Source organism: Neopelma chrysocephalum, unplaced genomic scaffold (genome assembly GCF_003984885.1).
Source record: "Neopelma chrysocephalum unplaced genomic scaffold, ASM398488v2 Primary Assembly neopelma1_74, whole genome shotgun sequence".
In the NCBI taxonomy this organism is placed as follows: domain Eukaryota; kingdom Metazoa; phylum Chordata; class Aves; order Passeriformes; family Pipridae; genus Neopelma; species Neopelma chrysocephalum.
The window spans coordinates 8376756-8390504 of record NW_020897735.1 but is presented as its reverse complement, the minus strand read 5'-3'; the positions used below and the strand labels follow the sequence as shown (position 1 = coordinate 8390504).

Here is a 13749-nt window from a genome sequence, read left to right as displayed (position 1 = left end):
ACAAAACAACCCCAACCAAACCATCTGGACCCAAGCAAAGTTATAAAGCCCAGCAAAGTGGTGCCACCTTCCATTTGGGGGCACAACTAAACCAACAACTGGAGGTGTGGTAGGGAGGGAAGTTTGGTCCTCCCTCATCTCTGGCAGCACCAGAGCTCTGTTCTTACCTGGCTAAGTTGTTTCAGTCTTTCAAATTCTTCTTTTTGCTGCTTGGCTTCAGCATCCCTCTCTCTCAGCTGGGCCTCCAGCTCAGCCTCGTAGGCACTGACCTTCCCTTGGGCATCTCGGAGAGACTCATTTATTTCTTGCTGCTCTTGGAGGGCCCTCTCCAGCATTGCAATTTCCTGGAATTCCAGAGTCAGTTTAGAAGGATGTACACAGAGAGTCAGGATTTCTGTACAGTGCCTCTCTTCCCCTTTAACCCAGGAACTCACTAAACATTAAAACTTGAAGGGTTTAATGTTTAAGGTCAGGTCAGTGATGCTGCTCTGACTGGTCAAAAATGGACATTCAGGTTAGAAAGGTGGAGCTCGAGGTGACAGAGTGACCAAGTGATGTGTCCCTGGAATCCAGGCTCACATCAAACTCCTCAGGGTGCCAGGACAGCTAAGTCAGGGCTGACAGGACAGATCCAAGCTGGTAACACATCCCTGGCCAGTGCCCAACTCCCCACGGGGTCACCTGCAAGTCCATTGGTAGCGATGCCTGAAAGGTAAAACCTGCATTTCTGAGGCATCTCCCATGAAGTTCATATTTACTGTAACTCTCTGGCAACTGGTTTTAAAAGCCAGATTCTGTTCTCAAGGTGTGTTGCCATACCAAGTCCAAGGAACTGTGCTTCCCTAGCCCAAATCTGCTCATCAGCCTTTTGGTTTTTTTCAAGTTCACTCTTAGACATCTGAATTTGGGAAGAAAGGTATTAAGCCTTACTTTTCTCATATTTTCTGCATCCATGGCAACCATTTCCAGGTTGTTTTTATCCTCCTCTAGATCTGCCAATCTTTCCAGCAAAGATTCTTTATCCTTCTGCAACTTCTTACATTCCTCATTGGCCTGTTTTGCCTGGCACTTGACACTTTGCAGGTACTCCTGCAATCCCATGATGATACTTTCCAAGTCCCTTTTCAGGGCTTCATTTGTTGCTATCTGACCTGCAGAAATGCAAAACAAATGTTAAGAGGCCACATTTCTTTACAAAACAAACAAAACTTGCTTTCTTCATCTTCTTTAAATGTTTGCCTTTTGGAGTAAGTAATAACAACAAGTACCTGGAACTCAAGCAGAAAATGCCTGTGCTTTCAGGATTTCCCTGACCACTGGGAGAGTTAAAAAGAAACTCTTTTTAACTCTCATTCCTCCCTCTCACCTAAGGTGACATTTGTTACCTTTACACCTAAATCAATTTTGTTTCAATTTTTATAACCATGTTCTATTCTGGGATAGTCACTTTTACACAGATTAGGTGTGTAGTAAATGTATAAATTCATTGACTTCAAGGCAGTTTCCAAACCTTATCCCTTACCTTAAGGAAAAAGAAAACAAGGGAAAAAGCCTCACAAATGACCTTCCCCAACCCTGTACGAGTGAGGTGAACACACACTGTGTCCTTTTACATCAGTTAAGAACAGTTTTTCAACATTTTCCTACACGTTCCGGATTTCATTTGCACAAAGATAAACAAAACTGAATCCCTGATTGTCACATTTTCCTAAAAATAAATACTGGAAGAAAAAATTCAAATTTACCATCAGTGAGCTGCTGCTCCAAGTCCTTGATTTCCTCAGTTTCCTTTGCAATCCTGGAGAGCATTTCATCCAGGCGACTCTCCAGCTGTTGGCAATGTTTGTTCATCATATCCAGCTGCTGCTCTTTACCTGCTTTCTGAGCTTTCATGTGAGCCTGGTAATGAGCAGTTGGAAAGGGAAAGCAGGACAACATCAATATAGATTTTAAAAAACTCCAACCAGTGTTTTGTCTCAGCTCTGCAGTGTCCCTCTATCAGCAATAAAAGTGGTGTTTGGGGTTTTATTTTCCCTCCGTCCTGCCCCACAAAGAACCCCAGATAAGCAGCAATCTGTGAGCAGCAGCATTGTTTGGAGTCTCCCCCTTGCCCAGGCACGGTGCATAAAGCCTGCATTTAGAAATCATTCCTCATGAGTGCTATCTTTCTTCCTGCCTTTACATTTTGTTCTACCATTTCCTCTCTCAGTCAAGAACAAACATGATTTCTTCCAGAACCTTTAATCCTGTCGTCCTGCATTGCCTTGGGAGCAGATGATGCTTTAGAACATGTCAGGTCAGCACTCCAAGGAAAATACTCTGAGCAACCAGCAAGTCTGGCCAACTTTACAGTTAAGCTTTACTTAGAGCAGAATATTTATTATTTTGTTAAAACATTTCTGGGAGATACAGACTTGGGTCAGGATTTGATGCATTTAGTATGAATTAGCTGATTGTTTCAGCTGTATACAAAACGTGGTTGTCAACAGAATGAAGTGTTGTTTCTCACTGCTATGAAATTGCTCAGAAACGACTCAAAAAACTTGGGCAAATACAGAATTATACTGTCACGACAAACAGCACCTTTTTGTCACTTCTCAAAAAGAATAAATCAAGCCAGCATTACAGAATTTAAATGCAAGTTCTCAGGAAAATAGAAACCAAAACCAACTTTGAAAGTTGCTTCCATAACAAAAGTAAAATCCATATTTTCTTGCATTTTTAACGGATTAAACCGGAAGTTAACTTTTAACATCCATATCGGCGCAACTCGACTTGTCACCTTGCTAAAAACAAACCACCCCTCAGCTTTCAAAAGTGAAATATCAACAAGTAAACCCCAAACCGAGTCGCCGCTGCGGCTGCTGAATGTCACCGAGAAATGATGTTTAAAAACAACAACCGCGAACACTTACAGCTTTGCCTTTGTCCTCTCTCCCCGAGATGCCCCTTGCCGAGCGCCCCACCCCGGGCCGGGCTTCATTTGAATCCCGAGCCGGTGCCTGGGCTCAGGAAGGGATTAAGGGGCTGTGCCATGGCCGCTGCTCGGGAGCGGGGCCGGAGCTGCCGCCCTGGCCCGCTCCGTCCCCGCTCCGTCCCCGCTCCTGCTCCGTTCCCAGTCCCGTTCCCGGCCGTTGGCCCCGGCAGCGCTTCCTGTGTTGTGATTCGAAGCGAGGGGCGGCCGCGGGAAGGGCCGGGCTCGCTCCTGCCGTGCCCCGAGAGCCTCCCCGGCCCTTCAACTACCCAGCAACTGGGCAAAAAAAGTTTAAAAACGCTCTTTCCCCCCCCTCATTTTTTAAAAGGGTGTTTGCGGGCTCTGTTGAAAACAATTGTGTCATTGTTTCCTCAGAAGCATCCAGCCGGCCCGAAACGCTGTCATTGGAGATGAGCTTTTTAAAAACACTAATTCAATTTTGGTACGGTTTAAAATTTCTACAAGCATGTGCTGTTCCTGAACGCAGTTAAGAACCCAGAAATCAAAAGTCCTGCCTGCCTGAGGATAAAAAACAATGAGAGTGTGAAACTCGAGCTCTCCTTGGCACACCCAAAGATGTGACCTCGGAGACCTTGATTCTCCCAGCACTGACAGGAGTGTGTGTGACAGAGAAGGGCCATCAGTGCCCCAAAAAGGCTGGAGAAGCACTGCCAGACACACAGCTTTAACATCTTCAAGGCCAGGTTCCACAAAGGGATGCAGGAAGGGCTTTTCCCACATTAGTTGTCCCCCAGGCTCTGCACAGTTTGTGCAGAGCACAAAGATTGAGTTCTTAACATGCTGGGCAGCAGCTGCCGTGGAAATTAATTGTTCAAGTGTTTTACTAAAGTTGGTTGGTTCTGAGGGGGTTTTTTTAACCTGTGAGGAGTTGTATGTTTTTCAACTGGTAACAGTTAATGGCTTTGATAAATAGAAAAGGAATATTTAACTCATTGAACAGTGGTCTGTTAAAGCAGCCTTTGCTCCAGTTCTCAGTGCATAAAAACTTCAGATTTTGGTTTTACTCACATGCCTTGGATCCTCAGGATTTACAGAAGCAAGGGAACTCTGCAAGTCTTCCAGCTCTTTCTGTTTTTTCCCTATTTCTCTTTTCTGTTTCTCTATCTGTTTTTCCAGTTCTAAGGTCTCCTTCTGTAGCTCCTGCAGGATTTGTATCTTTTCACTCAACTGCTGCTCAATCGCTTCTCTGTTGGCCTGGGATATCTGGAGGCAGCATCAGGGTGTTAAGTGGGTTTAATTGGAAATACACAGCTGATCAAGACCATTTTTACCAGTTAAATAAAGATCCTGGGCATTGATTTTAAGGCGAGTTAAAAGACTAAAAATACCAATAATTGATGACAGTTGAAGCAATGGAAAATACAATTTTAGCTTAATGCTGATAAATGGCTTTAAATTAATTCTTGCTGCCAATTATGGAGCCACGTTGCTTATTAACTGCACAACTAAACCTACACTGCAGGTGCCTCCAAAGCATTCTGGGGAAAGTCAATCAGCAGCAGCAACACATGGAGCAGGTTTAGATGCCATTAATTGAACCAAAACTCTGATAGCTTGTTTATAAACAAGCTCTCTAAAGCCTCTCAGGTTTTTCCGAGGCATGACAAATGGGTTTATATATGTACAGTGGCCTCTTTAAAAGAATGGGGAGAAAAAGTTCTGTTTTCTAGATCAACAGTTCTTCAAACACTTTCCTTTGCCACTTGTGGAACAACTTACTTTTTTCTGATCCAGAGCAGCCTCCAGTTGTTGCAGTTCCTCTGTTACTTTCCAAACTCGTTGCTCTGCATCTCCAATTGCACTTTGCAGTTCTTCCAATCTTCTTTGTGCTGCAGACAAAAAGAAAACCCAACACAAACCCCACAATCCCACAAGATACTTTATAATATTTTGTATGAGATTGATACACAGTTTCTATCACCAGAAAATCAGTGTTTTCTTAACACAGTGATAATCACAGCCAACACATTCTGGTTTCTCAAAAAGTGTGTCTAAAGTTCTTTTAATGAGTTTTACACAATTAAATTAATGCATCAAATATGAAACCTCCCTAGTTTTGTGTTTTCAGTAACATGCAATCCTTTCATATGGAGTTATAGTAAAATAACAGCCATAAGAAGTGGTAAGAGCTTTGACCCAAAATGCAAGCACAGCGTGTAGAAATGACAGCACTTCTTATGTCAGTGGAATAAACCACATTTTATATGATATACATATTTTAATTTTATTCAATTAAAAAAATATAAGATGTTACCTGAATTAATTTTTTTTTCTTTATTCTCCAGTAGCTCATCTAGAGTTTGGAGATGCAGTTCCAGCTGGGTTTTCCTCCAGAAGTCCTCTCCCTCTCTCTGCACTCTGCCCAGGTGCAGCTGCTGAGCCCTGTCAGCGATGAATCCTTCCCTCACAAACATGTTCCTCTTGTACCTGGCCTTGCCAATGTAGGGGCTCTCCCCGGGCACATCATCAACCTCAACCTCCTGAAATGCAGGAAACAATTTGTCTTTAGCTCAGAAATCTGCCTGCAGACAATTCATAATAGACATTTAAACCAATTTGAAGTGAGAATAATTAGAAGAAAACAGATTATACTTGACTTGCTTGGCCTTGAATATTGTTATTTTAGAAGAGAATTAAAAACAAACTGACCCAATTGGGGTGTGACCAGTTTCTTGCAAGTAGATATTAACAGGAAGAACTTTATCTTTGTATTTTAGATTTACTTAGATTATACTTAGTCCATTACATTGTTGCACTGAAATTTTACTCAGACATAACTTAATTATAGTTAATAATTACTGATCTTCACATTTCTTGTGAGGCTGCTTTCATTCAGGCATCTCCATATTTGTTTGCAGGTATGACAGAGAGGGTGGGCTCTACTAGGAGAAAAATCCAACAGAAAAAGCACAGAAATTCTAATACCATCTAACTCAGGCTTGAGGAACTTCTCCAAGTAAAAGGGCCTCCAAAATTAAGGCAGAAGAAGGGCCTAAGGTCACTAAGAATGAAATGTTTGCTCAAGGACTCAGCTAAAACACATACATAGAGATGTGTACACTAATATTCAGCACATTAAATGTCACTCACTGTTTAGCTGAGAGCTTATAACTTATGATTTTAAAATGAATATATTTTATATATATATGTGTGTGTGTATACAAAATATATTTTATATATATATGTGTGTGTATATACAAAACATATTTTATATATATGTGTATGTATATACAAAATATATTTTATATATATGTGTATATATATACAAAATATATTTTATATATATGTGTATATATATGTATATATATGTATATATATTATATATACAAAAATATATTATATTTTGTAACTAATAACTTTTAATTAAGCACTGTCTATTAGAAGTCTAGAAAACTTTATTTTCTAGGTTGAAGATCCAGAGGAAGGGCAACGAAAAGATCCATTCTTTTAAAATTATTACCTCAGACGGAAAATAATTCAATGGCTCGAATTTGGCGTCGATCTTATAAAAGGCCAGTTCCTGCTCCAGCTCATACTGCTTCTGGCAGGCTCTGGTGAGCTCCACTGTCTTCTGCTTCAGCTGAGAAAGCAGGAACAGAGTCAGCTGAATTCATCCAAGTGGCATCAGCACACCCAGCTCAGCACTACAGAGAGCAGGGCACAGCCACAACTCAGGAACACAACTCACAGCTCACATCACAGGTCAAGAACATCACAAAGTGCAGCTTTATTAGAAGGCACAATGATGACCAAGAGGAGACAGATGCCCCACAATTAATAGAACACAAATGATCACATGAAAGGCCTTTGAAGTTTCTGTGCATCAAAGGTTTAAAAGGAAATCTGTTATTAACTTAGGATAAAAAAAATAATTTGGCTGGGATCCTCTAGCAAAATCTAGGCCAAATAACAAATGTATTTATTGCTACCAATGAGCAGAGAAACTATTAACACTCACAGCCTGTAAAAGAAACAAAATATCTCAATTGTCAAATGTACAAGTCTATGCATTTTATTTTAGCTTAACTTTGTAGGTTTTGATGGTATTTTTAAGTAAAGGTCCATCATGTGATTTCATTTTAAATCAACTTTTCACACTGAATACCTGAGGGAGAACATGGAGCACAATTCCAACAGACAGTGGAAAGCAGGACTAATGGAGGAAAAGATAAGAACAGGAAAGGCTTTAAAGAGAGATTTAAAAACCTGATAAAATGTCATGCAAAAATTAACTGTGTTTCAGAGAAAAGGAAAACAAAATATCAAGAAAATTGTATCCAGACCCACAGTGAACACTTCACACTAATGTTGCTACTTCAGTGAAAGTGCAAACACATCCTAGAAATAAAATAACCATGCAGGCAGGAGCACAGGGGGGCTACCTTCAGTGAGGAATAAAGGCTCTGCAGGAAGGGGGCTGGGACAAACCAACACACCAGCTGAAGGAGGAGAGAAGCAAGCAAAGTTCATCACCCCAAGGATAACAGTGGGTTCAAACTGCAAAGTATTTGCTGCTAAATCTCACTATACTGAAAACTGCATTTTAGAAAGAGATTGCTGGTTAGTGGGGGTGTGCTCAGAGAATAAACAGCTGGGGAAGTGTTAACTATCAAAAGGCTGGAGGATGAAGTTTTAGAGGACAAAGTCTAACAAGATAAAAGCCATCTATTAAGTTCCCATCAGGTCACTCACAATTCATCATTCTCAAGTCAACAGGACTTTCCTTGCATTTTATAGCTACCAATGGAAGATGTTCAAACATAAGATTTTAGGATGATGTGAATAAAATACAAGTAAACCAGTGGACATTACCCAAAATAACAATCAAGGGCTATTACTGACATACAACTCATATGCACATCTTGGTTTTGGAAAAGTATTCACTTTTTCCCTTGTTGCAGCAGCAGGTTAGAGCCTGACCAAGGCAGGATATTTCAGTACATCAGCAATTTAGCAGCCAGAGGACACTTAACCTTCCATCAACTGACCAAATTTGAAACAAAAATAAACAATTACTAGAGACAAACAAACAAGTTACCATAAATGACAAGAGTGATACTGACTGCTGGTTCAATATACTTACTTTTTCTACAGAAAGAATGTTGAAGAACCACTGGTAAATAACCACTCTTTAGAGAGCTGAAGTCCCTAAGGTTTGTCTCAATTTTAACCATAAATCTCCAGCCATTTGAACCCTCACACTGACAACTCTGTGTCCAAGCATTTCCCTAGTGCAGGTGATTACCTTACCAGCTCATTTTTGGTGCCCAGGTCCCTTTGTAGGTCTTCAAAGCTTTGTTTCTGTTGCAAAGTCTTTTCTTTCAACGATTTGTTGACCTCATCTTGATGGTGAAGCTGCTCGAGCACCTTGGACTGGGTCAGTTTGAGGTTCTCCATCTCCTTGACTGTGTTTTCCAACTCCCTCTCTAATTTTTCTATCTCTTCTGCAAAACAGAATCACAGAAACGTTCAAATAGAAAAGTCTTCTCCTTCTAAACTTCAGTTTTGTGTCACTCCCTTTAGATTTAACATACTATTACCTAAATTAAACCTCTGCAGAGCTTCCTGCCTGTCAGGATTTGTCACGGGCTGCCCATCCAAGTTTTCCAGTGTTCTCAAGTGGAATATGGTGTACAAGCAGTAGTGAGGCAGATTTCCAACTGGATTATCAGCAAGGAATAGAGAGGTCAGATCTTGGAGAGGCTTTAGTTTAGCTACATCATGGAGCTAAATCAAAGAGAAAGGGAACAATGATCAGACATCCTTCCAAGAACAATTAAACACCCATGAGTGAACTTCTGATTATGTAGAATGTCTTATGTTAGGTTTGTACCAAAGGATCTATTTTAATGTTTATGCTCTAAACCCCTACCCAAACACACAGTACTATGACTAAAGTCACTTCCTAAAATCAAATGCCTTCTTCTATTAAAAAATGTAAAGAGGGTAAATTTAATAAAGTTTGACCTTGGAAATTCAAGCCACACCAAGGCCTGTGGATATATACAACCTTCAAAAAACTCACACTGTCTCAAACATCATACAGGTTTGTATCTACAAATGTGGCACAAATGGAGTTTTTCTGATCCAAAGGAAACACACTCAGCAATCATTTAGAGTAAGTCAATGTAATGGAGAGAGAGAGATCCAGCTACAACTGCTGCATTGAAGAGAGACACTGCTGCCCTGAATGTGGAAAGGATCTTTCCTTCTTCCCTCCTGGACTTTTATTGGAGGGAAAAGAGATTTGATCCAATGTAAATACTCTTTATCATAGGAGAGATAGTTAGGATTGTGTATATAATGTATTATAATATTTATTTGTGTAATAATTGTAATATAATTCCCTTCCCCCCATATTGAGTCTTGTGTTGTATCTGGAAAACCCCTCTCACACTGGGGTGAGTTGTGGGAGGGGGGTTGGACTTGGAAATTGGATTTTTGGGGGTCTCAAACCACCACAGTCAATCAGTGTGGATACAGCAGCTCCCTCAGGAAAGGATCCAGAGCAAAGCCTGTCTGTGCCTCCCATCACTTACTGAGGACAGTTTGTTCTGGTTCAGGTTGAGGACACGAAGGGATCTCAGCTTCTTCCCCACCCACACAGGGATGTGCTCAATCTCATTCCCTGCCAGGTTCAGCTTTTGGAGGTTCTGCAGATGTTCTATACCTTCGATTTTGCTGGAAATGAGAAGACAAACCAAGAACCACCACAAATTTACAGCGAAGCTGAGGCATTATGGATGAGCTGCAGCAAAATCTGCCTCACATAATCACCAAGAGATCAGTAAAAACAGTTATTTACTGCCATGGACTCACAATTCAAGTTAAATTACACCAACTGACTTACAAGTAAGATCAAAAATTACAGCATGACTTTCTGTCTCTGTGGCAAAACCTTTACTTTTACATATCTAGATTATTCTAATGTGTGGTAATTCCTTTGTTCTTTTTCTTCTGGGAGAAAGATGAACCCAAATAAACAAGTTTTAGTGTTTGGTTTTTTTCCCACACAAAGAAGGATCAACTGTAAACTGACAGCATGAAGAGCTACATTTTTCAGTGTTTTATTAAAACAGTAAATAACTATTGAGGAAACCATGTTAGGTTTTAGTCTATTCAGGCGTTTATCTAAAGATGTGATTATTGTTACAAAGAACAGCAGAATGTGCTCATTTATATACTATTTATTGAATATATACCAGCTGTACATAACCAAGGTCTGAAAACACAGAGCAGCAGCTAAAAGCTCCTCTGCCCTTTTCAATTCCTGTTGAGAGAGGAAGTTGTGTGAATGCCATGTGTAGAAACCTGTGTTTTGCCCACTTCCCATTCTTAACTTCTCTGCTGCAAAGTGGGTTTCATCACAGAAAAGATCATAATTCACTGGCAGAAACACTAAAAGCAATGAAAACTCCTCTGCTATTGTGTGAACCATTACCCTTCAACACTTTTAACCCACTCAAATGAGGCAGCAGACTCTCAAAACAGTTAAAAAGCAATTCAGTGGGTTTCCTGCCTGCCTGATCAAGCCCATTCAGCTTCCTCTCCTAAAAGAGAATTCATTATATTACCTGTAATAATAAGCAGTAAAAGTTTAATTAAATTTTTAAGGCATTTAATTGGGTCATTGCACACTCTGCACTGTGGTATCTGGAAACCTGCACTTCTGGCTTGGCTTCCAAGGAAAACAAGTTTAACCACAGCACTGACAGCACTTCCCAGAACTATTTATGCTTCCAACACCAAAGAGTTTGTGCTTTTTAAGAAGGTCTCACCAAAGCCTGTTAGTCTTGAATACAATGGATGGGAAATGCACTTTGGAGAGAACTCAAGCAGTAAAAGAACATCAGTTTTACTGCCCCTGGGCTCCCCAAACCTGCCCAGGTTTCCTCTTACCTGATCCTGTTGCAGGACAAGTTGAGCTCCCGTAACTTCAGCAGTTTATCCAACTTCTCCATCTTCTCTATTTGGTTGTTACTAAGATTTAGTATCTCTAGTTTAGAGCACTTCTCCAGATTTTCTATGTACTGAAGAACAGAAAATGAATCCCTCAGCATTGCAGGGTTATTTTTTAAAAAGAGAAAAGCAGATTTCTGTTTTTAACAACCACCTGTTCACTACAAATACCAAGTGTTCTAACATTTAATTAATCACAGTTTCACTGTTGGGTTTTAAAGTCTCACTTTAGGTACAGACTTCTATAGCGCTGGAAGAGTAAAACTGGATTTTAAGTTTACAGTGGACCAGTCTCATTTATATTAAAGAGAATATGCCATTAAAAAACACACTCCAAAAAAAATCTCTCCCAAAAAACCAAACCCAAACCAGCACAACCCAAAAGCTAAAACATTACACAAATTAATGGTGTTTTAGACATCACTCTAATGAATGAATTGGTTTTCTTTCTGCCTTTTTTTTTTAACAGAAACTGTTTGCAGAACTAAGCTAACAGAACATGGTGTTCACAACCAACTTAAAATAAACTTTTGCTAAAAAACAATTAAAAATCAACTTTAAGCTTGGTTTAATTACCAGTTATTGTCAAAACCTTACCTTAAACTTTTTGTCCCCATCTTTTGGGGAAGAAAGATTCAGTGAGCTTATACATGCCAAATTTTGCTGTTTTGACAGACCCTTTATGAGGGGCTCAGTGATGTACCTAACTCCTGGGGTAACACCATTTTCACCTGAAATTAAACAGAGAAACTACCTTTAGCACTGAAAAGAACTGGTGATTTTTATATTAGTCTTTAATTTCACACTGAATATTGGTAAAACATTGAAAATTATCTCCTCCCTCACCAGGGGATGAGAAGAACCAGGACATCAGGAGCATTTACAGGGAGGACTAAAAGTCTCATTATTCTCATTTCTTCATTTGAGTTCCAAAAAAAAAAAAAGATGAAAGCAAGTTTTTCAGGCTTCTTTCCACCAGACCATACATCTTTAACCACACAGCTCACAGAACACTGGCATTTTATGCTTGTGGTATGTACTTTTACATCAGTGGTTTTTCATTATACAAACCTTTATGAAACTTAAAAGCAGGTCCCACGTTTTCTGCTGGAATATCCAGGTGTTGGTACACCTGCTCCATGCTTTTGGGAGCAGCTGGAGGTGTCTGTTGGCCAAGGGGAGACGGGGATCTGGTACCTGAGCTGACAGGTGACATTGGACTTGGTGTCTGAGAAGTTGGTTTTCTACTCAATGCTTTTCTTACAGAGCCTTTCCTCATTGCCAAAAATCCCAAATATCACAGGACGAGACCTGGAAGAACAGAAATGAACATCAGTCTGCGTATAAGGATAAATCTGAAAGGTTTGCACAACAGCAAAGGGGCTACAGGGAGAATGTTTTGCCAAACCCACATCAAAGCCAGTTCTCCAGAGGGTGCCAGCTTCCAGTTCTCATGGCATTGGGAAGAATGGTTACACCTTTCAGGTCTAGAGATACCCTCAGCTCAGACTAACAGAGCTGGCAGAGGGCAGAAACAGAGGATTGGAGCCAAATTGCTTTTAGCAGAGGTAGAAATCACCCACTTTGCAGCAAGAAGAGTGAAAAAAAAAAGGCAATGGAGAAAAACTCTGGCATTCCCAGAGTTTCCCTTTCTGCAAATAAATTATCCCGTGACTGCCTGGGAAATTCCAGAGGATGTTAACAGACACTTCCCCCAGTGAAGAAGATACTTCCCCAGGGATCAGAGCAGAAAAAGCCATGTGCAAGTTCTGTGGGACAAATCTCTTGTAGGGATCACCCCCAGGGACCGAGTTTTACTGACACCTACACCCAGTGAACAAAGAGCACATTTTAAGACAATCTTTAAGATAGAAAAGTATGATTTTACAGGAACGTGGAGGTCTGTGAGTGATCACGTTGTGTCTTGAGAATATGTTCTTCATTGCAATGTATTTTGTTCCCTCCAAAACTGGAAAGGAAAGGTGGGCAAGGAAAAGAGCAGCAAGGAAAAGCCACTCTTTTCCATCCATTGCTTGGAGGCACAACTCAAACAGGACCAGGAACGTGAGAGTGGAAGGGACAGGAGAGGGAGAAAGATGCTGCGGGCGTTTCTTCCTGTTTTAGGGAGCGCGGTTGTCATTGTAACGCGGTTTCCTGAGCACAGATCGTGGTTTGCAGTGACACCCACGTCTGAGCAGGAGGGAGGGGGGGCTGGCCTGGGGGTCCCCGTGCCACCCCATCCCCTCCCCGGTGACCCACCGAGGCCGATCCCGGTCCCGCCGCGCCCCGGTTCCCCTCAGGCCGCCGCTTTGATTACCTGCGTTGACATGGTAACGCCGTGTCACCGCTCGCCGCCGCGGCGGCCAGGGCGGCCCCTGGGGCGCTCCCGAAGGATCGCACCGGCTCTCAGCGCTCCTCCCCGCCGCCTCCTCGCCCCGAGCGAGCGATCACCACCCAACCCACCCGCCGAGCCGCGGGTGCTGCGGCTCCTTTAAGGGCGCCGCCTGAGAGGCCGCCCCACCGCCATTTTGTCCGGCGGCCCCGGCGGGTGAGAGGGAAGGGGAGGGGGCGTGACCTAAGCAAAGCCACGCCCCTCCCGCGCGCCGTTCCCGCCCCTCCGGCCCCGCCCCCTCCCCTCAGCGTTTCTCGCCGCGTCCCCTCAGGGCGCGTCCTGAGGGGGCTTCTGGTGGTTAAAGCACAAATCGCGGTATGAAAATAAAACCTTGAGGAGTTTTGGGGTAATTAGAGCCCGAATCACTGTATAAACAACAAATCTTGCTCTTCTCATAGTTATT

At 41.8% G+C, this 13749-nt stretch overlaps 1 protein-coding gene across 4 annotated transcripts in view; it reads right to left on the bottom strand.

Annotated features, from left to right (window-relative positions):
- Window positions 1-13486, bottom strand: part of CNTRL (centriolin) — a 28286-nt gene extending 14800 nt beyond the window's left edge. For 2 of the 4 annotated variants that reach the window (XM_027688045.1, XM_027688046.1), the window contains exons 1-15: window positions 13272-13485; window positions 12026-12265; window positions 11552-11685; window positions 10895-11025; window positions 9535-9676; window positions 8536-8722; window positions 8246-8439; window positions 7378-7434; window positions 6456-6575; window positions 5250-5475; window positions 4715-4824; window positions 4004-4198; window positions 1746-1899; window positions 931-1151; window positions 168-344 (exon numbers count right to left, since the gene is read on the bottom strand). In XM_027688045.1, coding sequence (XP_027543846.1) covers window positions 168-344; window positions 931-1151; window positions 1746-1899; window positions 4004-4198; window positions 4715-4824; window positions 5250-5475; window positions 6456-6575; window positions 7378-7434; window positions 8246-8439; window positions 8536-8722; window positions 9535-9676; window positions 10895-11025; window positions 11552-11685; window positions 12026-12233 — 2256 coding nt within the window. In that variant the 5' untranslated portion in view covers window positions 12234-12265; window positions 13272-13485. Of the gene's footprint in view, window positions 1-167; window positions 345-930; window positions 1152-1745; window positions 1900-4003; window positions 4199-4714; window positions 4825-5249; window positions 5476-6455; window positions 6576-7377; window positions 7435-8245; window positions 8440-8535; window positions 8723-9534; window positions 9677-10894; window positions 11026-11551; window positions 11686-12025; window positions 12266-13271 lie in introns of all 4 variants that reach the window. The other 2 variants (XM_027688047.1, XM_027688049.1) reach the window with 1 other exon arrangement.
- Window positions 13487-13749: the final 263 nt, after the last annotated feature.